The sequence below is a fragment of the Sphaerodactylus townsendi genome, linkage group LG05, assembly GCF_021028975.2.
Source record: "Sphaerodactylus townsendi isolate TG3544 linkage group LG05, MPM_Stown_v2.3, whole genome shotgun sequence".
NCBI lineage: Eukaryota > Metazoa > Chordata > Lepidosauria > Squamata > Sphaerodactylidae > Sphaerodactylus > Sphaerodactylus townsendi.
Window position 1 is genome coordinate 11,291,128 of NC_059429.1, and position 21,709 is coordinate 11,312,836.

The 21,709-nt window shown below is 49.8% G+C and overlaps 2 protein-coding genes across 2 annotated transcripts in view; one reads left to right on the top strand and one right to left on the bottom strand.

Annotated features, from left to right (window-relative positions):
* Window positions 1–6,858, top strand: part of LOC125433265 (protein unc-13 homolog A-like) — a 126,853-nt gene extending 119,995 nt beyond the window's left edge. Inside the window, exons 28-29 of the mRNA XM_048497766.1 lie at window positions 678–837; window positions 2,876–6,858. Coding sequence (XP_048353723.1) covers window positions 678–837; window positions 2,876–3,074 — 359 coding nt within the window. The 3' untranslated portion in view covers window positions 3,075–6,858. The remainder of the gene's footprint in view (window positions 1–677; window positions 838–2,875) is intronic.
* A 10,823-nt stretch (window positions 6,859–17,681) lies between these two features.
* The window catches only part of MKNK2 (MAPK interacting serine/threonine kinase 2), a 54,219-nt gene continuing 50,191 nt past the window's right edge, over window positions 17,682–21,709 (bottom strand). The window contains 1 exon segment of the mRNA XM_048497178.1: window positions 17,682–20,803. Coding sequence (XP_048353135.1) covers window positions 20,548–20,803 — 256 coding nt within the window. The 3' untranslated portion in view covers window positions 17,682–20,547.

The following is a 21,709-nucleotide window of genomic DNA, read 5'->3' on the forward strand; positions in this document are numbered from 1 at the left end:
CCACGCTGATGCAGAGAGTCTTAGGGCAGTGGTTCTCCAACTACTTCCTAATGCCGCTGACCTTTAATACAGTTCCACTCATGTTGTGGGGACCCCCAACCCTAACGTTTATCCATTTTACAGATGGAGAACACTGATGCAGAGAGTCTTAGGCGACTCTTGTGAAAGGGTCGTTCGACCCCCAAAGGGGTCCCGACCCCCAGGTTGAGAACCAGCGAATGATGTAACTTGGCCAATTAGGTTGTTCCTAACAAAGTGACCTAAAGCAATCAGGGGTTGCCATGATGCCAGCTTTGGATTGAAAAATATCTGGAGGTTGGGAGGAGGGGGTGCAGCCTGAGGATAGGATTTGGGGAGGGGTCTCAGTGGGGTACAGCACCATCAGATCATGTACGCTGCAGCTGTACCGGTACAGGTACAGCTGCTGGTCTTTCCCACCTTTCCCACGTTCAAAGATAGTTTACAAGCACAGTCGGCCAGCCTCAGTTTTCCCCACCTCATATCTGTGAAATGGGGCTAATTATGTCCGCTGGGTTTACAGAAATAACTGAGGTGTATGTAGATGCTGGAAAGCTCTCGTTGAACTGTAAACTCAGTTCTAACCCAGGAAAGGCCTCCTTCTTCGACATGCGCTAACCACTGTTCCACCTTCTCCTTTCTCTCCCTCTTGATCCTAGTGGTGGCTGCCAATGACCTCAAGTGGCAAACCTCGGGCATCTTCCGTCCCTTCATTGAGGTCAACATCATCGGGCCGCACCTCAGCGACAAGAAGAGGAAGTTTGCCACCAAATCAAAAAATAACAGCTGGTCTCCCAAATATAACGAAAGCATTCAGTTGTGAGTGTTAAAACACATGCGCAGTTGTTTTCCTTTCTGCATCCCCTGGAAACTTTGGGCTGAAGCAGAGGCAAGAGGGTGATTTCAGAGGTGGGATCCAGCAGGTTCTCACCAGTTCCTGAGAGTGGGTTACTAATTATTTGTTTGTGCCGAGAGGGGGTTACTAATTGGGTCTGCTTTTCCGTTAGAAATTCCATTAGGTCCAAAAAAACTCCATAAAAGTCCCTTGTTGTTTCCTTCTGGTGCCAGGGCTGGTTAGCTTAAGGTAGGAAAACGGGATAATTCTCCCTGTTGGGCTGTTTTCAAAACATGTTTTAGAAATATGGTAAAGTTCCTTGTTTCAGGAAAGTATCCTTCTTTTGATTTCTAGAAACAAAATTAAGTATTGGAAAGTATTAAGTATTTGACAGGCAGTCAATTAGAGGAGAAGTAGTTGTTTCTGTTGGCAGTAGATGATAGGACTTGCTATAATGAGTTTAAATTATGGACAGAAAGATACCAGCTGGAAATTAGGAACTTTTTTTTTACAGTAAGAGTTTTTATAGTAACAGAGAAATTATTAATGCCCCCCCTGCTCCCTCAGAATGCTCCGGCCATACCGCTCGTCGCGTGCCCCACCCAGCCCCATTGGCGCTACGCCACTGTTTGAATCCCGCCACCATGGGAACCTGTTACTAAAATGTTTGGATCCCACCACTGGGTGATTTCCAATTTCCCATCCTTGCCCTGAAAACCACTCTTTCAATTGTGCTTCTGCCTTGGGCAAATCTATCCCAGGATTTGTTATTTCTGTGCCATTTTCCATCCCGTTGCATCCAGTTCTCTACACAGAGCATATCTAGTTTTTAGCATTACTTGTTCATCATTAGATAGACTTTGTATGTCAAAAACAGCAGCCATAAACACCACCTACATTAAGCATTAAAGAAAAAATGCACAGGGTTGTTGTGGGTTTTCCGGGTTGTGCGGCCGTGGTGTGGTAGTTTTTGCTGCTAATGTTTCGCCCACATCTATGGCTGGCAGATGTCACGTCCACTCCCCCTCCCTCCCCTCCCTTGCATGCCCCTCCTCACTCACTCCCCTCCCCTCCCTTGCATGCCACCCTCCCTCCCCTCCCCCTTCCTCCGCTAGGGTGGGTGCGCCATGTCCAGATGTGGGGCTCTTCCATGTCCAGACTCCACCCTCCAAAGCAGCCATTTTCTCTAGGGAAGCTGACTTCTGTAAGCTGACCTCTGATCTGGAGATCAGTTGTAATTCCAGAAGATTGCTTAAGTTTTTGGCCAGCAGGGGGTGCAGCTTAAGCAATCTTTGGAGCATTGCCCTTTTAAGAAAGTCATAGAGACAGGCTGCCCGAGCAGCAGCTTCCCTGAAGCCGAGGCTCAGAGCGTGCGGGGAAAGGAAAGGGTGAGTGAGTTAGGGGAACGAGGCGCTGTGCGAGTAAGCGCTGCAGGTGGGGGCTGCAGCTGGAGGCTGAACAAGGTGGGGAAGGGGTGTGGGACCCTCACTCACGTATAAGTCGAGGGGGCATTTTTCAGCCTAAAAAAAGGGCTGAAAAAATCGACTTATGTGTGAGTATATATGGTAAGTTCGATCCCGGCAGAAGTTGGCTTCAGATGAGGTTGGCTCACCCTTCCATCCATCCGAAGTCAGTAACAAGAGTACCCAGCTTGCTGAGGGTAAAGGGCAGACAACTGGGGAAGGCAGCAGCAACCCGTAAACATAGTCTGCCTAGAAAACGTTGTGATGTGACCTCACCCCATGGGTGACCTGGTGCTCGCACAGGGGACAGCCTAGGGGACAGATGCCCTGACTTGGATGGTCCAATCTACCTGGAAACTAAGCAAGGGCATCTCTGATTACTACTTGGATAGGGGCCCACAACAGAAGTCTGGGGTTGCCCCCAAAGGTAGGCAACGGCAAACCACCTCTCTTCCCTTGAATAGCCTCCAGAGTGGCCATAAATCGGCTGTGACTTGACGTCCTCTTCCACCACCCACGTGGGTGACTGACTTGGCTGTGTCTCCTTTCTGTCCCGCAGCACCTTGGGCACGGAGACGGGGCCGGAGTGCTACGAGCTGCAGGTATGCGTGAAGGACTACTGCTTTGCCCGGGAGGACCGCACGGTGGGCATCGCCATCCTCCAGCTGAAAGACATCATGCAGAGGGGCAGCTGCGCCCTCAAGCTGGCTTCGCCTCTTTTGGGGCGCGCATCCAACATGGGACGGCTATCGGGCTGACGGTCCCAGGCGATCCTCTCCCAAGCAACAACGTATCGTAGGTGGCCAAGGCGAGTTTGCGGTCAAGCTGGAAATCGGACACGCCGTCTCGGCTGGAGGAGGGCAGCAGCTAAGGCTCCTCCCCCTCTCTCCCTCTGCCCTCCCCTTCACCCACATGCTGCTAGAATCACCTTCCCCCTCCCCCTTTTCTCTTTTATACAGCCATGTCAAAGCCATAGAGTTTGCAAACGTCCCCTCTTTCCCCCCAACTTCTCCCTCCTCCGCCTCGATTCGGGAGTTTTCTCCCACTGCCAAGGATCACTTCAAAATTGCCAAATCCGCCCCTTCCCCATCCTCAAGAGGGGAAAGGCACCTCTTTCTGGAAGGGTGGACAGAGATACCTATGGAGGTGATTCCCCCCCTTTCCATACCTCAGCCCTCCCCCCTACCAAGAGCATTTCTTTTTTCCTGGGCAAGGGGGCCAAGAAACTTGTCTGCGTAGCAGGCAAAGGCACAAGACGCCCCCTTGCTGGCCTCTGGGCTGCCAGGAAGGAATTTTGTTTCTGCTTTAGTAAACGGGCCCACACAGGGGGTCGATTGCAAACAGGCTTACCCCGGAGGGCGGGGCGGGGGGGGCAATACTGGTTTGGGGGAAAATAGGGCTGGCAAAGGGGAGGCGAACTCTCTGCTGCACGCACACATACAGGCTCTCCAGTCAAAAAACGCCCCCCTCCCCAACTCTGGGTTGCTTTCAGTCCCGGCAGAGAGAAAAAAAACCCAACAGGGACGAGAGAGGTTTGTGGGGCATTCACCTCGCACGCACACACACACCCCCAGAAAGAACACACCAGGGAAGGACTTGTTTAATCAGTCAAGAGATAACCCCCTCCCTACCACTACCGTGCAGATTGTTTTTACAGCCACGTCTGGAGTTGCACCAATGGGTCTGTCAGCTTGCCGTGTGGCACAGGCAGGGTTGACGCAGAGGGCAGGAGGCCGCGAAGACCGCAGTCCACTTGGGGCTGTCCCACACGTCCACTGTCCTTCGCTGACTCTCGTGGTCGTACGCACGACAACCAGTGACGGCACGGGAGGAGCGATACCTCCCCTTCCCCCGTGCCTTTTGTGGCTTGCGGCGACGGTTCGGTTTCTGTGCTGCTATTAAATCCGTGCCCAAATGCTGCACCCATCTGTGGCCAAGCACGCTTGCGGAAAATGGCCCGTATAATTGTGGCGTTGGAATCATGTGGTCTTCCTAGTTGGGGGAGGAACGGCAGGAGGCTGCCTGCAGGAAGGAGTGATATCCGAAGACGAGCGCGCCAGTATCTTGTTCCGTAGGAAACAGGCAGCTACTTATCCGTTGACAGTCGAACCCTGCTTCGTGCCCGGTGACACCTTTTCTAGCGTCCACCGAGTGTTTTTCAGGAGCGGGTGGGGGCCAGGTAGGACTTTTGCCCGGCAAACCTCGTGACTGACTGTTGGACTTTGATTGGCCCCGGCGGATGGTTAAAAAACGATCTGCACTGTGTTATTGAGACCGAGCTGTGGCAATCATTTTGTGGCTGGCTCCACCTCTTTCAGCAGCCATTTTGTTGCTGCGTCCACGATGCCCTGTCAGAATTCCATACATGCCCTTAGGCTCAACAAGATTGGGGACTCTTGGTATAGAACCGTGGTGGCGAATCTTTGGCACTCCAGATGTTATGGACTACAATTCCCATCAGCTCCTGCCAGCATAGCCAATTAGCCATGCTGGCAGGGGCTGATGGGAATTGTAGCCAATACCATCTGGAGTACCAAAGGTTCGCCACTACTGGTATAGAATGTGCTGAGTGGTATGTAGAGGTAGGGGGAGAGTGCTCTATGCAAGCCCAGAAGCCCAACAGCTGCTCAGCAGGCACTGAGGCGTTTTCCCCACGGCCAACATATCCTGGGATAAGGAAGTGAACCATCCCAGTTCAGCCATGATTTCCGCATGGCTTCCGGGGCTAAATCGGCCCTGCCCCGCGAGATTCCTCTTATCCTGCGCCTTTCAAAAAATGACGAAATTGGCGGGGTTTTTTTTAAAAAAAACCGCGCCCGCTCCCAAACACCGCAGGAGATGGAGCGGTTTATTTTTCCCGCCTCACTGGCTGTAACCAACCAGAATGGTGGGAAAATGGGACAGTTCGTGCATGTGCGCCAACGTCGGCGAGGAAAATGAAAGTAAACCGGGGGCCGTGCGCAATCACCTGGAGTTCTTCCTCCCAGCCTGAACGCGCTGAGGGGCTGCCATGCGGAGGAACTGAGATGGAAACATCCCGGTATGTATGATCCCGGTCCCCCCCCCCCCCCAGAAATGTTGGCTGTGGGGAAACCGGCAGAAATGAACATAATAGTGCATCAGGCTGGTGTGGGAACCTTCTTTCCCATTCTTAGAAAGTGAATGCAGTTCCCCTCCTCTGACGGCAAGCAACTGTACCTACTAATACCAACTAGAATGTCTGCATGACTGCCCCGTTTCAGGAGCAAGGCGGGCAGCATCATGCAAAATGGTCTGGCCGTTGCAGACCCGATGGGCTGAGACCGTTAGGAACTTGGGGGGCAAAGACAGAGTCTGGGCAAAGAGGGCAGGGAACCAAAGATGCGAGGGCTAGCATCTTCTCTAGTGGCACGTCTCTAGAGGAACGACATTAAATCCCACACTTCACCTGTTCTAATGCCACATACCCAGTTTAGTCTTTCATGTTGGGTACATCGCAGTTCACCTCTAAGCCCCTCGCCCCCACCCCTCAGCTGTTTCCCCGTTTCCACACTCAGCTGCCGGTTTCCCTGCCAAGTATGAGATTGGGCCAAGCAAGGCGACCAGCGTTCGCCAGCTCCAGTCATAAGAACATAAGAACGAGCCTGCTGGATCAGACCAGAGTCCAACTAGTCCAGCACTCTGCTACTCGCAGTGGCCCACCAGGTCGTCACTGGTTCTCTCCCATGCTGGAACTGTAGCATGGGGCAGATATTTCTGTAAAATCTCTCCTTCCCAAACTGTGTTCCGCAGTTGCCTGCAGGACTCGACAACCGTTCTGATCGAATTGAAGGCTGAGAGGTTGGCCTAGTCGTCGCCTCCCTCAATCTGTGGTTCCCAAAAGCTCCTCCAAGCATCTGACCCCCCCAAGTTCCACCATCTTTACAGGCTGGTTTCTCCCCCTCCCCCATCCCAACATCACCAAAGGATCCATATTCCCATTTTTAAAAAATGTCTGTTTCTCTCAGTACGACTCACCCGGGACCAAAGCGTCTGAATTTGAGTTGAATGTTTACACATACACACCTAAACTTTTACGAACGTCATTGGTCACAAAATGGACGCAGAACGACCCCGATCTTCCCTTTAGGTCCACCTCTGCACAAACGGACCTCACACCTCCGTTACCCTAAGACCCTGCCACAAGGCGGGAAGCCCCAGGCGGGGGTAGTTTGGGATACCGCTCCCCCCGGTCCGCCAGTCCGTCTCCCTCTTGACCGATTCTCCCCCCCCTCCTCACTGATTCTGTTTGGCATGTGGTTGAAGCAAAAGAAACAAAAAAATAGAAGCAAAAAAGCTCCCCCTCCTCCTTCCTAGTGAACTCCCGAGCAGTCCGATCCAGTTAATTCACGTCTTGGCAAATTGTTCCATGTCGTCTGTTCTGTACATATCTGAAGTGGATTGAACATTGGTTACCAGCCACTGGATGCATGACAAGTGAGATGTTTTGCACTATTTTGAATTTTTGGGGCTCTATACAAATATTTTATTAACTGACAGTAAAAAAAAAGAAACGAGAAAAAAACCCATCGGTTTTCTGTGGCTCTTTTTTTTGGAATAATTTTCTCTCGCCTGTCACAACCACAGACTTGATCAGGGGTGGGCAATTATTTGTTCCATGGGGCCGCATAAGAAACAGAAAATATTGTGGAGGGTCAATAAGGGGGGCGAGGTTGAGCTCCGCAGCCGGGCCAGCCAAGGTCAACCGGCTTCGCGGGCTGTGCCAGCCCCAGGCAATGGTAAGAACGCCGTGTCCTGCCTCCATATGTCCCACCTGATCAACCAAGCAACCGTAACTTTGAAAGCAGATATCGGTGGCAAGCCTAGGAAAGTTGTTGCCTTATATTGTCAGAACTGAGTACATTAAAACAGACAACGTATTATATCCCCCAGCACAGGTATGTCAGGCCCACAATACCCCTTCCCTCCCCTGTGGTGGGAAGGTACTGTCACACGGACACACATTCCTCAGACAGAGGTCGAATCCCCACTACCGTCTTAGCCAAGTTTCAGAACACAACCTAACCAGGTTTGAGGGACGACCTCCCCATTGCTTGTGTGGCAGATTCCGTTTCTGGCGCTCGTTCTCCCCGTTAATCGGTGTTCCGGCAGGACCTGGTTGCAAGTGGCATAGACCCCATTAACACGGTTCAGAGCTGATCCGAGGGGAGGGATGAGGGTTAAAACCCTGACTCGTTTCCCGCCCTGGAGTGTGACGCGGAATTCAGGCAACCAATCAGCGCTGCGATGCGCACACAGCCTTTCCTTGGTTTCATTTCCGCTTTTGCGATCAGCCAGCAGAAAGGGATGCAAACATTAAACAGTCAAACGCGTAACTTTGAATCGTTCATGGTTTACACAGGTAACGATTAACTTTTACACGCTGGTTAAACTTTTACACGCTGGTTTTTTTTTATCACACTCCTACAATGGACGTTTCCGCAGTGGGAAAAGGTCCCGCCCCATCAAGGCACGCCAGCCAATCAGAGGAGACCGGCAAAGCGAGCTCGCTTGGTAGTGGGGATTGCTAAGAGTTCTGCAACCGGGTGTGTCTGCTGTGTGCTCGCTGAGGTGGGGAGGGAGAAACTCCAATGAAGAGGACACAGTTTCACAACAAACAGGTTTGGATCTGCGTGCAAATTTCAAGTGGGGATTCGACCAGAGAGAACTAGGATGAAAACACTGCAGTTTCCACCGTCACCACCACCCCACTCTGCAGCTGCAGAGATAAGGGCAGACTGGAACAGGGAAACATTCCCAGGCTTGCTTAAGTAAGAAACATTCAGCAGACAGAAATATGGCAGAACCCAGGCTAAACTTTCCCAGGTCTACTTAAGCAGGAAGCATTCAGCAGACAGAAATATGGCAGGACCCAGGCTAAGACATTAGAGGATCAGACATCACCTTGTTGAGAAAAAAAATGACTCCGCCATGCTGTGTTGTGGCATTCATTGGGGCTGAGCTGTTGCTGTCAGTGCACGGACACAATGGAGTGGCTTGCTGTCATCACAGGTGTCCCAGGATCATTCTGGGTACGTCAGGCCGCATTTCAAACCAGCAATATCATGAGGGATTATGCTGTGTTTTGACCCTGCAAATCGGTAACATTTATCTTGGTAGTGCATTCTCAGAACTTCTGAACCTGGACACAGAGCCAGCTGGGAACGCTTGATCGTTGTGAGTGTGCTTGGTTTGGGGAGAGAGCCGTGCTACACAAGCAAGGCTCAAATGCCAGCAAGACAACCAACATATATATATATATATCCTCATCAGGATCAAGGCAAGAATCTCCTTTGTAAATTAGTTGGGGACAACAGATGAACACAGGCACAGAAAAGAGGTGTGACAATGCACCGTGCACATTGGTTGCGTAGAGCACAACAAACAATGAGTGGGTAGGGCAGGGGTTTCCAACATGACGCCGTGGGCGCTGTGACACCCACCAACACCTTTTGTGGCTCCTGCTGAGAATTTGTTAAAAGTGGGTGAGGCCAGGTGGGTCTTTTGCCGAGCAACATTTTTATTGGCTGTGCTGCTGCACTGTGTGACTGAAGGTAAGCAGCCATTTGGTGACTAAAAAAAAAGAGTAGAAAAATGTGGATTTATATGCTGTCCTGTCCTGTCCTGTAAGGAGACTCAAGGCGGCTTACAAATGTCTTTCCCTTCCTCTCCTCGCAACAGAGAGGAGAGAACTGTGACCAGCCCAAGGTCACCCAGCAGACTTCATGTGTAGGAGGGGGGAAACAAATCTGGTTCACCAGATAAGAGTCTGCCACTCATGTGAAGGAGGGGGAAATCAAACACGGTTCTCTGGATTAGAGTCCAATTGCTCTTCACCACCCTAACCACAGAAAGCCATTGCTTTCACATCCTGCATGTGAGCTCCCAATGGCACCTGATGGGCCACTGTGAGTAGCAGAGAGCTGGACTAGATGGACTCTGGTCTGATCCAGCTGGCTTGTTCTTATGTTCTTAACCACTACACCCTGGCTCGCTATTTTGTGGCTGTTCCTGCCATGTTGTATCAGAATTCCCTGTGGGTTCAAAAAGGATTGGGGCCCCTTGTGGTAGGGGCTGGCTGTAAGAAAACCACCATGGTGTAGTGGTTAGGGGCAGCGGACACTAATCTGGAGAACCAGGTGCAATTCCCCTCTACATGAAGGCTGTTGGGTGACCTTGGGCCCGCCACAGTTCTCTCAGAACTCTCTCAGCTCCACCCGCCTCGCTAGCTGTCTGTTGTGGGGCAGCGGGGAAGGGCAGGCAATTGTAAGATGCTTTGGGACCCTTCAGAGTAGAGAAAAAGCAGGGTGCAAAAACCAACTCTTCTTCTCATGTCTTCTGACAAGATAGCTTGGCAGCACATAAAATGTAACTGCTAGTCTACCCTGCTGATTTAACTACCAACCAGTTGCCAGAGCAAGGGACACACATCCAAAGGCAGCCCCCCCCCCCCCCCGGCGTTTGAATGCACTCAGATTATTGTTTTTCATTTGGGTGGGAGATGGTCGTTCGAATCCTACAGAGATCTCCACCAATGGACGACTTGTGCTGCAGCCGAAAGCAAACCTTGAAATGTGGGGTGCTGTGTGGTTTCCGGGCTGTATGGCCGTGTTCTAGCAGCATTCTCTCCTGACGTTTCGCCTGCATCTGTGGCTGCCACAGATGCAGGCGAAACGCCAGGAGAGAATGCTGCTAGAACACGGCCATGCAGCCCGGAAACCACACAGCACCCCAGCGATTCCGGCCGTGAAAGCCTTCGACAATACAAACCTTAAAATGTTTATCCTGGGTGAGGGTTGACAACTCTGGGTTGAGAAACGTCTAGATATTGGGAGGGAGGAAACGTGGGGAGGGTGGTGTACAGTGCCATAGAATGCCCCCTCCAAAGCAGCCATTTTCTCCAGGGGAACTGGTCCTGGGGGTGAGGGACCCTGCCCCCCAGAACAACACGACAAGCCTGCAGGAGGGGGCAAATTGGCAAATATGGCCCTTCCCATCTATATAATGTGTGTCGAGTTCATCTGACTTATGGGGATTCCTAGCTAATAGGTAAACAAGATTGAGGCTCCTCCAGGGATTCGAGCTTCATCATCCCCTGCCAGCATGATGCTGGCAGGGGATGATGGGAACTGTAGTCCATAACATCTGGAGGGCCACGAATTTGACACCTATGACTTAGATGAAGGAGAAGAGGGGATGTTCATTACATTTGCAGTGGATGCTAAATTAGAAGGCGTAGCAAATGTGGTAGCACACCGTCAGGGTACGGCCAGGCTGGAAAACTGGGCAAAAACGAATAAAATGAATTTCAACGAAGATAACTTCCAGGCTCTGCACTTAGGTAAGAAAAACACTGCTTCCTTTTGTCTAAGACTGACCGGCTAGTCATCGCTGGAATTTCCTTGAGTGGAGTTTTGATGCACACGCAACATTGCTTATATCTGCGTGCTCTGAGACTATACCCAACATATTGCGTTAAGAAGAAAAAGAAGAGTTTGGATTTATATCCCCCCTTTCTCTCCTGCAGGAGACTCAAAGGGGCTTACAATCTCCTTGCCCTTCCCCCCTCACAACAAACACCCCATGAGGGAGGTGGGGCTGAGAGAGCTCCGAGAAGCTGTGACTAGCCCAAGGTCACCCAGCTGGCGTGTGTGAGGGAGTGTACAGGCTAATCTGAATTCCCCAGATAGGCCCCTCCACAGCCCAGGCGCAGAGCTGGGAATCAAACCCCGCTCCTCCAGATTAGATACATGAGCTCTTAACCTCCTACGCCCACTGCCGCTCCTTAAGGAAGCATTTGAACTACGGCGGTGGCCAGGTCCACCTATATGCAAAACTACATATTTTTCTTAGGATTGAGGTTGTGACACAACAGTGCTGTCTAGAATTTATGCTCTCACATAGGCTATTGAGGCAGCATTGGTATATTGTACATATTATTGATTTCCGTTTATTGCACTGCACTTTATTACACTATACTTCACCAAAAGTCTGCACAATTCATGATACAGTGCTGGTCTTCTTAGCAGTCAGGAGTATGGTGATATGTTTGTTTTGTTTTGTTTTGTTCCAGATATAACCATGCCAACAAGGCAGTTGGGTTTTCCAGGGCTATGTGTCTAATCTGGCGCTTTGCTCCTAATCTAAAGATAGGCGTGCCAACCACGACTCCTCCAGATGTTATGGATTATCATCCCTCGCCAGCATCATGCTGGCAGGGGATGATGGGAACTGTCGCCCACAACATCTGGAGGGCCGCGAGTTTGACACCTGTGTCCTAAACGTTTCGCCCGCAACTATAGCTGGCATCTTCATCAGAAGCATGTCATAATAAGATGTGTTTCTGTGGCACACAATCCCCTCCACACTGTGCCATGGAGAGAACTTGTCCGATCATGACTTGCCTCTGAAGATGCCGGGCACAGATGCAGGCAAAATGTTAGGAGCAAAACCTGCCAACCACGGCCACACAGACCGGCAAAATCCACAACACTTCTCACTTCGTGGGTCCTCCGCCTCATTTGGTAATAGCGGCGGGACAGGAAGATAAGAACATAAGAACTAGCCTGCTGGATCAGACCAGAGTCCATCTAGTCCAGTACTCTGCTACTCGCAGTGGCCCACCGGGTGCCTTTGGGAGCTCACGTGCAGGATGTGAAAGCAATGGCCTGCTGCTGCTCCTGAGCACCTGGTCTGCTAAGACATTTGCAATCTCAGATCAAAGAGGATCAAGATTGGTAGCCAGAGATCGACTTCTCCTCCATAAATCTGTCCAAGCCCCTTTTAAAGCTATCCAGGTTAGTGGCCATCACCATCTCCTGTGGCAGCATATTCCAAACACCAATCACACGTTGCGTGAAGAAGTGTTTCCTTTTATTAGTCCTAATTCTTCCCCCCCTACATTTTCGATGAATGCCCCTGGTTCTAGTAGATTCAGGAGAAAGAGAGAAAAATTTCTCTCTGTCAACATGCTCCTACCCCCCCCTGTATAATTTTTTTATAGACTTCAGTCATATCCCCTCAGACGCCTTCCAAACTAAAGAGTCCCAAATCACGTAAGTGGTGCCTTCCTCATAGGGAAGGTGCTCCAGTCCTCAATCATCCTCAAGGTCTCTCTGCCCTTTTTCTATCTCTTCAATATCCTTTTTGAGATGTGGCGACCAGAACTGAACATGATCAATTTCCACCACTTAATAGCATTCTAATTTTTCAGAAACAGGCAAGACTCGTTCCTCTGTTTCAATGCATTTATTAAATTCTTACAAAACAGAATACAAAAAATTCTGGCATCAACAAGGTGTTACAAAGGAAAAGTTCCATCAAGCTGTATCAGTTCACCTGGTACATATAAAGTGCTTGGTTTTTTTTTTATTTTAAAGGATTTTTTGAAGTTTTTTTTTTTAACGTTTCGTTTTTCAAACCAGTCCCTTACTGAGCGCTTATCCCTCAGTAGCGTGTTTTAGGTGACGTCACGTCAAAACACAATCCTTTGGCAGTCTCGTTACTCCTGTCCTGGACTGATTTTTCTCATAAAAAGAAAAACAAGATTTCACAGTAAAAAAGTCACTACCCAGTTTTCTAACATTTGACTTATCTGGGGGGGGGGAGAGGAAGGCGGTATTAATAAAAAAATTGCACCATTTCCCCTTTTGCAGCTAGAAAGAAACTAAAGGCGTATCAAACACGTTATTCTGTGCCAGATGCTTCCCAGGGCGCGAAGGAACCGTGGATGAAAAGATTTAACACAATTCTGGGTAAGGCAGGGTTAGAAATCTTCACACAGTGTTAAAAAAATAAAAGTGAGAAGGGGACAGAAAACCCTTAACTAAATATATTGTTCTACGGACTATGTTGAGAAACACCGACTGGTCAGTAGGACGTCAAGAGGCATCTAGGAGTTTCCCCACATGCCCCTAGCCAAAGCCGTGCCAGGCTCCTGGATGAGGCTAAAATTAAACTCAAAGTCTGACTATTGCGGCCTCTGAGTCAAGGGCACCGTGGGAATGCCTGTTGCAGCTTAGAAAAGATTTCCCGACGGATAATCCTGACTCAGAGGTCGCCACAAGTTCAAAATGGGGTTTAGCATTTTTTGGTACAGAAGCGCTCCCAAGCTAGGAAGGGGGGAAAAAACCCCACCCCAAACAACCATTTGATGCCATTGCTCGCACAGACAGAGGGAGCTGCAGATCACAACTCATCCTGGCGATGCACGGCACGGCGGGACGGGGAGAGACGTCAAGAGAGGAAGCACCGTTTCGAGACACATGCTGGGCTCTCTGAGCAGATTTTGCTCATGTTCTGGAAGTGAAGGACACAGTCAGAGACAGCCAGAGAGGCCCCCGAAACAAAGAGGGACAGCTGTGTTATAACCAATCATTTTCAACCATTAGTTATCAGTTACAGGGGTTTGCCCAGAAACATGGATCACCGTCAGCCCTGCCACCTTTTGGCCAATTGAATATGCTGGCAGGGCGGATGTAACGCAGTCCATGAACATCTGGAGAGTCGCAGGTTGCAGACCCCTGAGCTACAGCCTGATTACAAGGGGGCCATGAATCTGTAGTCCCCGCCGCCCCAAAAAATGTGTCTCTGGCACAGATCATTCACTGTCTACATCAGGGGTCTGCAACCTGCGACTCTCCAGATGTTCATGGACTACAATTCCCAATTGGCCATGCTGGCAGGGGCTGATGGGATTTGTAGTCCATGAGCATCTGGAGAGCCGTAGGTTGCAGACCCCTGAGCTACAGCCTGGATTAAGGCCATGAATTGCACCTCAGCCCCAAAAAAAATGTGTCTCTGGCACAGATCATTAATTATCAGGGGTTCGTATTCAGACTTCCAGATGTCTAAGTGGACTACAATTCCCAATTGGCCATGCTGGCAGGGGCTGATGGGATTTGTAGTCCATGAGCATCTGGAGAGCCGTAGGTTGCAGACCCCTGGTCTACATGAAGAGCAATGGCTGGAAGAAGCAAGATGCCAAATCTCATCTTAGCAGCTGGCCGCACCTCTCTCTGCCCCATCCACCGAAAGGAGACCCCCACGGGCTCTATGCCCTGACCAGCTCTTGGAATGGCGTCTGGAAGCGCCAAAGGCATCACCCTGAAATCTGACCCACCAATGGATCCCTTCCGGGGCACATCCAACCATAACCTGGGAGATAACTCAATTTAACGTTGAGCACAAAAATAACTGAGCCGGATGCGCTGTTTCAAGCAGGCGTCTTTCCCAAAGACAACAACCAAACACCACCGCTATTGTCTATTTCTGCAGGACCTGAACTAAGTGGCCCCCTTCCCAACCAACTTCTAAACTTTCTGCAAGAATCTACAAAGATGGTTCATTATCCGGGAAATAGAGGGTAGCCCAAACTTTCCAAACAGGGTAGCTTTAACCTTTTTGTTTTTTAGAAAGTGAAAGCAAAATTAAACACTTCCTAGATCAGTGGTGGCGAACCTTTGGCACTCCAGATGTTATGGACTACAATTCCCATCAGCCCCTGCCAATTGGCCATGCTGGGAGGGGCTGATGGAAATTGTAGTCCATAACATCTGGAACGCCAAAGGTTCGCCACCACGGCCCTAGATTGATGCTGGTTTGGTGGAGGTCTCCTTTGCTGTCTTGCGCCCCGATGCAGACATTTGTTCTGGGCATATTATAGCTGCGTTCGCACGCGGACAAGGAAAGGGCTGCGTGAAACCCCGAACAGAGAGGTTTGAGAGGCAAAACCCACATTTAGAGATTTCGCAATGACCCCGCAACCACGTACGGTTCATTTTTAGAAAATACTGGGCACCAGCCACAGCGAGAAGGACCGCTGGACCGATTCTTCACCCCTGACGTAGACCTGAGAACTTGTTAGAAAGAAGGGCGACGGTTGCTTGAGAACGTAATGCGAAAGCCCAAACTTTACCAGCGACCACCCGTTCAGGGGCGTTTTACCATGAGAATTCACTGCAACCCCCATTTTGGCCCTATCTATGACATCTGCTCCTTGACTGGTATGAACTGGGTAATGCAAGTGACTCTTGGTCGAGAGACATTCTGGGCCATTGAGTCGGTTTCTGAAAAAGTTGCCTCGTCTATCCGAGACTTTCAAAACCCTGCTACGTTTTTAGGGGAAAGGGCTGCTACCCGGGAATGAATCCATCTCCCTCTGTTGTTGTTGGTTTCCAGTCTATACTGCACGACTTAAAAATCGGTTTCAAAACAGGTTGAACCACCGGCGGGGCCCAGCCAAAGAACTCCAGAGATCGAATCCCGCTGCACCCCAGGAATCTTTCAGCACCGGAGCACTACCTTTAAGAGCTCTTCAGAGCAAGGATGGGCAGCCGTGAGAGGCAGGCTGGACTCCACACCCATTTTAAAAAGGGGCTGAGCTCGCACACCCGTGAGCAAGAGTGAAAGACACCAGCGTGTGCCCATCTTTTGCAAGCGAACCTTCAAGACAAGATAGAGAACGCCCATCGCACAGTCAAAAGGGAACAGCGTCCACGTTCTCTCACACCTGAATCTGTAACTTCCAGCAAAAAACTACAGTTTTATGTTGTTCAAGTATATATATATATATTTTTACCCACCCCCCTTGTTAAACAAGTTACCACAAAATGTGTTGGCAAGCATCCCCTCCGCCGTTTGGACCTCTTTTCAAAAACAAGGTTTTATCCACATGGCAGCCAACTCAAGTTCACAGGTGGGGGCTTCCCATACAAGCCCCCGCTCACACCCCAAGTCTCCTACCCCTCCCCCAATAAACCAGGCATCCACAGGAGAAGACTGTGCGCTGGTTAGAAAGCAAGCAAAATATATGGGGGGGAGAGAAAACATCCACGCACCCCCTCCAGAAAGGGGGGGGGGGTGTCAGAAAGCCTATCTTGCAATTCCCATCCCGTCGTCCTCAAAACCAGCCACATTCAGGTGTCCCAAAAACTCATTTGACACCTCCAACCCCCCCCCGCAAACAAAACACAATTGCATAGAATTGTAAGTATTTTTGTAACTTATTCAGAAAAAAGCATCCAACCCATCACAGAAACGTGCTCCAAGAATCAGCATCCCGATGTGTACGTCTGAGCAACGGCTATAAAGAGGTCACTTTTTAAATAGGAAAACAAAAAAACGGGCAATGAAAGAAAGCCAAGCGGAGGCCGACTGCCCGCTGCCACCGTCGATGTGCTCACCTGCTAATTTAAACCCATTTCAAATTAGCCTTGGCTGGGCTCAAAGAGTCCTCCTTTAACACCCTTGGAATGACTGTCCTTCTCCCACTGCAAAGCAGAGGGTGCCAGAGAGCTTTGGTTCAGAAGATCTGTCGTTCAGACACAATTGGCAAGCTGGGATGAAGGTTAGACCTGGCTTTAAGATCCAGAATAATCCGACAGCTTCACAGGTACCAAACCCCAGACTGGTGAAATGCACACAACAGTGTGTTTTTTAATTGCCTAAAAGAGTCACCTTCTGAACACATCTGGATCCGTGCAATCAATGTGACGCCTTAGAACATAGGTGTCAAACTCGCGGCCCTCCAGATGTTATGGACTACAGTTCCCATCATCCCCTGCCAGCATCGTGCAGGCAGGGGATGATGGGAATTGTAGTTCATAAGATCTGGAGGGCCGTGCGTTTGACACCTGTGCCTTAGAATTAAACTAACAACCCAATTCCACCTGCGTTCTCACGGAATAAGTCCGACAGGGAGGAGACAGACCTTGCAAGCCAAGCACCCAGTGCTCCGGGATCGTGGCCCAGAAATAAGGGCAGCTTAACCCTACACCGAATGGGGCTTACTCTTGCGCAAAGGTGCAGACCGAAGACTGGATCGCAGACAGCTGAACACATCTGCCCCTCTATCCTCCCCAACACTTTTAAAAGAACAGGATAGCACAAAATGGCGTACGACCGTGACAACATCCTTAAGTAATTCTTACAAAATAAAATATTTTTACACAGGTGGGAGACATTTGCACAGGGCCTCTTAAAACTTAAAATACGCCTTTAGTTTGATCCTGGATTTGAAGGGGGGGGGGGAGAAGATGTAGATCAACTGAAATACCGAACATCCAACTTGGTCCAACTTAAAACTCCAGTTTCGCCAGACAGAAAGGCCGAAGCGGCCTGCCCTCCCAGAAGTCACGAAACTGAAAAATCTCTATGCATTTAACTTCCAAATGAAGCATGTTTAGGATTTGCATAGCCCCGTGGTGGCGAACCTTTGGCACTCCAGATGTTATGGACTACAATTCCCATCAGTCCCTTCCAGAATGACCAATTGGCCATGCTGGCAGGGGCTGATGGGAATTGTAGTCCTTAACATATGGAGTGCCAAAGGTTCGCCACCACTGGCATAGCCCATGTTTATGGCTGATGGCGAAAAGCTAAGTGGCGAAAAGCTAAGTCCGAATCACTCGGCAAGCGCCGAATGATTCGGAGTAGATTATTTGATGGCTCACCGTGCACAACAACGCTGTGGCCATCCTGCTCGCTATATCTGTGTATGAGATACTAGAGTCCGAACCACCAGCCCAAAAGCCCCACGGTGGCTATAATAAGCTCCCCACTCTGCCTCCCCCCATTCTGCTGTTACTTGCCTCACATTCATGAAGGCGTGGCTGAGGGCTCGCCCTGGGCACCGCCACTACAGTCACGTGTCAGGGGCGGGGTGGGGGTGCTTTGGGGCAGAGCGGTTGGGGCGTGCAGGCAGTTCCGCCCCGGGCGCAGTTTCCCCTCCCTTCATCACTGCATTCATGTGGTTGTTGGTGGCAGCCCCCCGGGGAAAAAACTGACCATCCTGTAACAATTCTGCTCCCCAACAAGATGGCTTCCACGTATCTATCGTTGTTCGCAACCAATGCCCTGATTTCCTCCCACTGTGCAGTACAGGACCTGAGACTCATATACCAACAGACATACCAGTGACCCTGAATAATAGCTTAGTATGAAAACGGAGAGCAAAAGCCACCCCCATGCGCAGTGCACGTGCAAACGCAAAGCTCTCGCGCGGGCTACTTCCTACACCTCATGGAGGAATGTTGGGATTTTGCAGGATGCTGTGGCCCCAAGGAAGAGACCTCGAGGATTTCAAGAAGGTGCGGCAGAGGATAATTCCTATTCAAATCCATGCAATTGTTACGATTGCAAGAATCTTAGTGGGAGAGCAGGCGCCAGGTAACAACTCTGCGTTTGGAAACAAACAGACCCGACTTCAAGACGAGGTCCCGAGTTTTCTCCAACAGAGAGCACCAATCCACACTGTTTTCACAGACAGTTTATGGAACGGGGTCTGGATCACGGGTCAGGGACCAACAGGACTTTGGCAATTCCTTAGAAATCCACTCCTGTTGCGAGCAGAATAACCAGGGTCTTCAGCAAGATTTATTTCTTTTTTTAAATTTAAAGGGGGGGGGGCAAACAAAAGGTCCTGGTGGAACGACATTCGGCAAGTAAAAGAATCACTTTTAGAACAAAACACTTTTCAAAGCGGGGAGGAGCAGAATAAGAGAAAGAATGGATTTCCCCGGGGGGGGGGGGTCTCCCCTACATCACAAGTTTTTTTCTTCAATTCAAGAGGGGAAAATTCTAATGTTTATTTTTTGCAAACAGTCTGTATGAACAGGGAATGCCGTGGAATAGGCAGCTGTTGATTTTCTCTGCTTCGAAAAAATGCCCTCCTCCGGCCCTGACGCTGATTTACAAGAAAATGTAAAAATGTGCAAATCCATCAGCAGACAGCTAGCCACCCAGTGGCATGAACACTTTTGCCAGGCTGAGGGTGCTTTTTGTCAAAAAGCAAAAAAGAGGACTTGCTCTCTTTGTGGTGGGCTTTCCCTCACACCGAGTGAAATTTCAGTGCGCACACCCATCTCACAGGTATTCCTTGTAGCTTATTTTAGTCAACCCATTCAAGACAAAAGGCCTCTCTTCTTTCCGCCTCGCCTTCACATCAAGACCAAACTAGACCTACCAAGCGAGGGTTCACTCTTTTTTGTTATGAGGGGTGGGGAATAAAGAAATGTGGATGAGACAGACCCGGGCCACCTGTTGGCTTCCCAATATTCCCCTCCACAAGCCTGATTCCTGTATTGGAGCAGGGCTAGGGAGAAAAGAGCTAGAGAACGGAGACAGATAGCAGGAAGTTCATCTTGCAAAACCAGACGCTGCCCCCACCCTCCACCGTGCAAACGTGATTGCAGTCTCTCGCACCCCTTCAACAAATCTGCCAGCATCACGCCTAGCTTGGCCCCCGTAACAAGAACAATGAACCCAGCAACCACAACAAAAATAAGATTGCCTATTAAATAGGCACAACGTTTCAAAAGGACTGGATTCGTACTCGGACCCCGCTGCCTACCACCTGACGGAGTCCCCGTTCAAAATTTAACCACTGGCTCTCTTGTGTAGGGCATTCCCGTGAAAATCTTAAGACCGTTCCCCATTGGCAGGGCGGAAGGCCAGGCAGGAAAGGGCGGGAAACGACGAGATTCGTGAATCTTAAGAGCTACTCCCACGTGATACCACCCCAATGCCTTCTGGGACAGGAAATGAATAAGATACCATTACCTGCCCAGCCCAACTTCACAGAAATATGAGATTCAGAATCCGTATGCTTCTTTTTAAAAAAAAAGGACGAAAGGTATCTGAAGAACCACATTGAAAGTACACACACATACACAACGGAAACAATACACCCGAACAATAAAATGCTACCTTTAAAGTTGAGAGATTTTAAGGGGGCACTTCTTTCCCCCATCCCATTTTCACAGTATAAAAAGTGATCTAATAGCAAAGGAAAACACAGTAGCTACTTAATTCAATTATCCTTCGTTTGGAGATGGAATAAGCAATCTGGTTTGGGGGGTTATTGATTTAAAGTGTACTTTAAAGCAAATTTTACTCTATAAATTGTCAACGTTTGCCCTGGGAAAGCACAAAAGTCTCATAAGGGGCAGGAGGAAGTTAAATATCTTTGTTAAAAAAAAAGAGAGAGAGAGAGAGAATAAAGCCAGTGGTAACAAGATCAGGAAACAAAGAAAAACGTTGGAAACCAGCCAATGTCAGAGAATTTTGATCTTGCTCACTAGCGACCCCAAAAAAGCTCCCCCCCCGCCCCCGTTGCTGTCGTCATCCGATAAAAGGAAAACAAAATGGAAGAACAGAATGCTTATCAACACGGTGGAGAGGAGCAAGAAGAGCAGGAGAGGGAGAGAAAGAGAGTCACAGGTGATCGCCCACCAAGACCAAAGGGGCCACCCGGTGTTGGCCGGCCTCGGCTTTGGCCAGGCTGGCTTTCTGCCTCCGCTTGGCCAGCTTGGACTCAGACGGGGGGGACAGCTGCATAGAACCTGAGGTAGCTTTAATAAGGATGGGGCGGGGCGCCTCGGACGCCGCCTCCTCCTCGTGCTGAGTCAGCTGCCGGTTGACAGCGATGGCCTCCGCCGCGAAGGACGTCAGCTCTTTGGCACTGCTGTTTCTGAAAGAACAAGAGACAGGAAAGGGGGACGTCAGCCAAGTCCAGACACCGACACATACCCCTGCATTGAGAAAAATGGAAAGGTTGCCAACAGAAGTGAGAGGTTAGTGATTCCAAGACAGGATTTGTGACGAGGGGGGGTTCAAAGCCAGAACTGACATCACATCACCATAGGGGAAAACAGACACTCTATGGTTTTACTAGTAGCATTTTCTCCTGACATTTCGCCTACCCAGATGAAGGTGAAGCGTCAGGAGAAAATGCTACTGGAACATGGCCATACAACTTATTTATCTTATAAATAAGCTAAATGTGCTATTGTTATCCAGGTGGCAATGGTCGAAGCTGCAGGAAAGGTGTTGTTAGCTGCTCTTCATATTGAGAGTGGGAAGCATGTTCAGGTGAAGTCCACCGGGAGCAGCAGTGGCATAGCGGCTAAGAGCAGGTGCACTCTGATCTGGAGGAACCGGGTTTGATTCCCAGCTCTGCCGCTTGAGTTGTGGAGGCTCGTCTGGGGAATTCAGATTAGCCTGTGCACGCCCACATGAAATGTCAGGAGAAAATGCTACTGGAACACGGCCATACAACCCGGAAACACCCTAGTGCAGTGGTGGCAAACCTTTGGCACTCCAGATGTTATGGACCACAATTCCCATCAGCCCCTGCCAGCATGGCCAATTGGCCTTGCTGGTAGGGGCTGATGAGAATTGTAGTCCATAACATCTGGAGTGCCAAAGGTTCGCCACCACGGCCCTAGTGATTCCGGCCGTGAAAGCCTTTGACAATACATATTTACATACTATTTGCAATATACTATTTGCAGTATATTGTAGTTTGAAATCAAGTCTGGGAGATTATTTTTTTAAAAGCGGAGAATAAACCGTGGTTTCTTTTACAGATTAGATC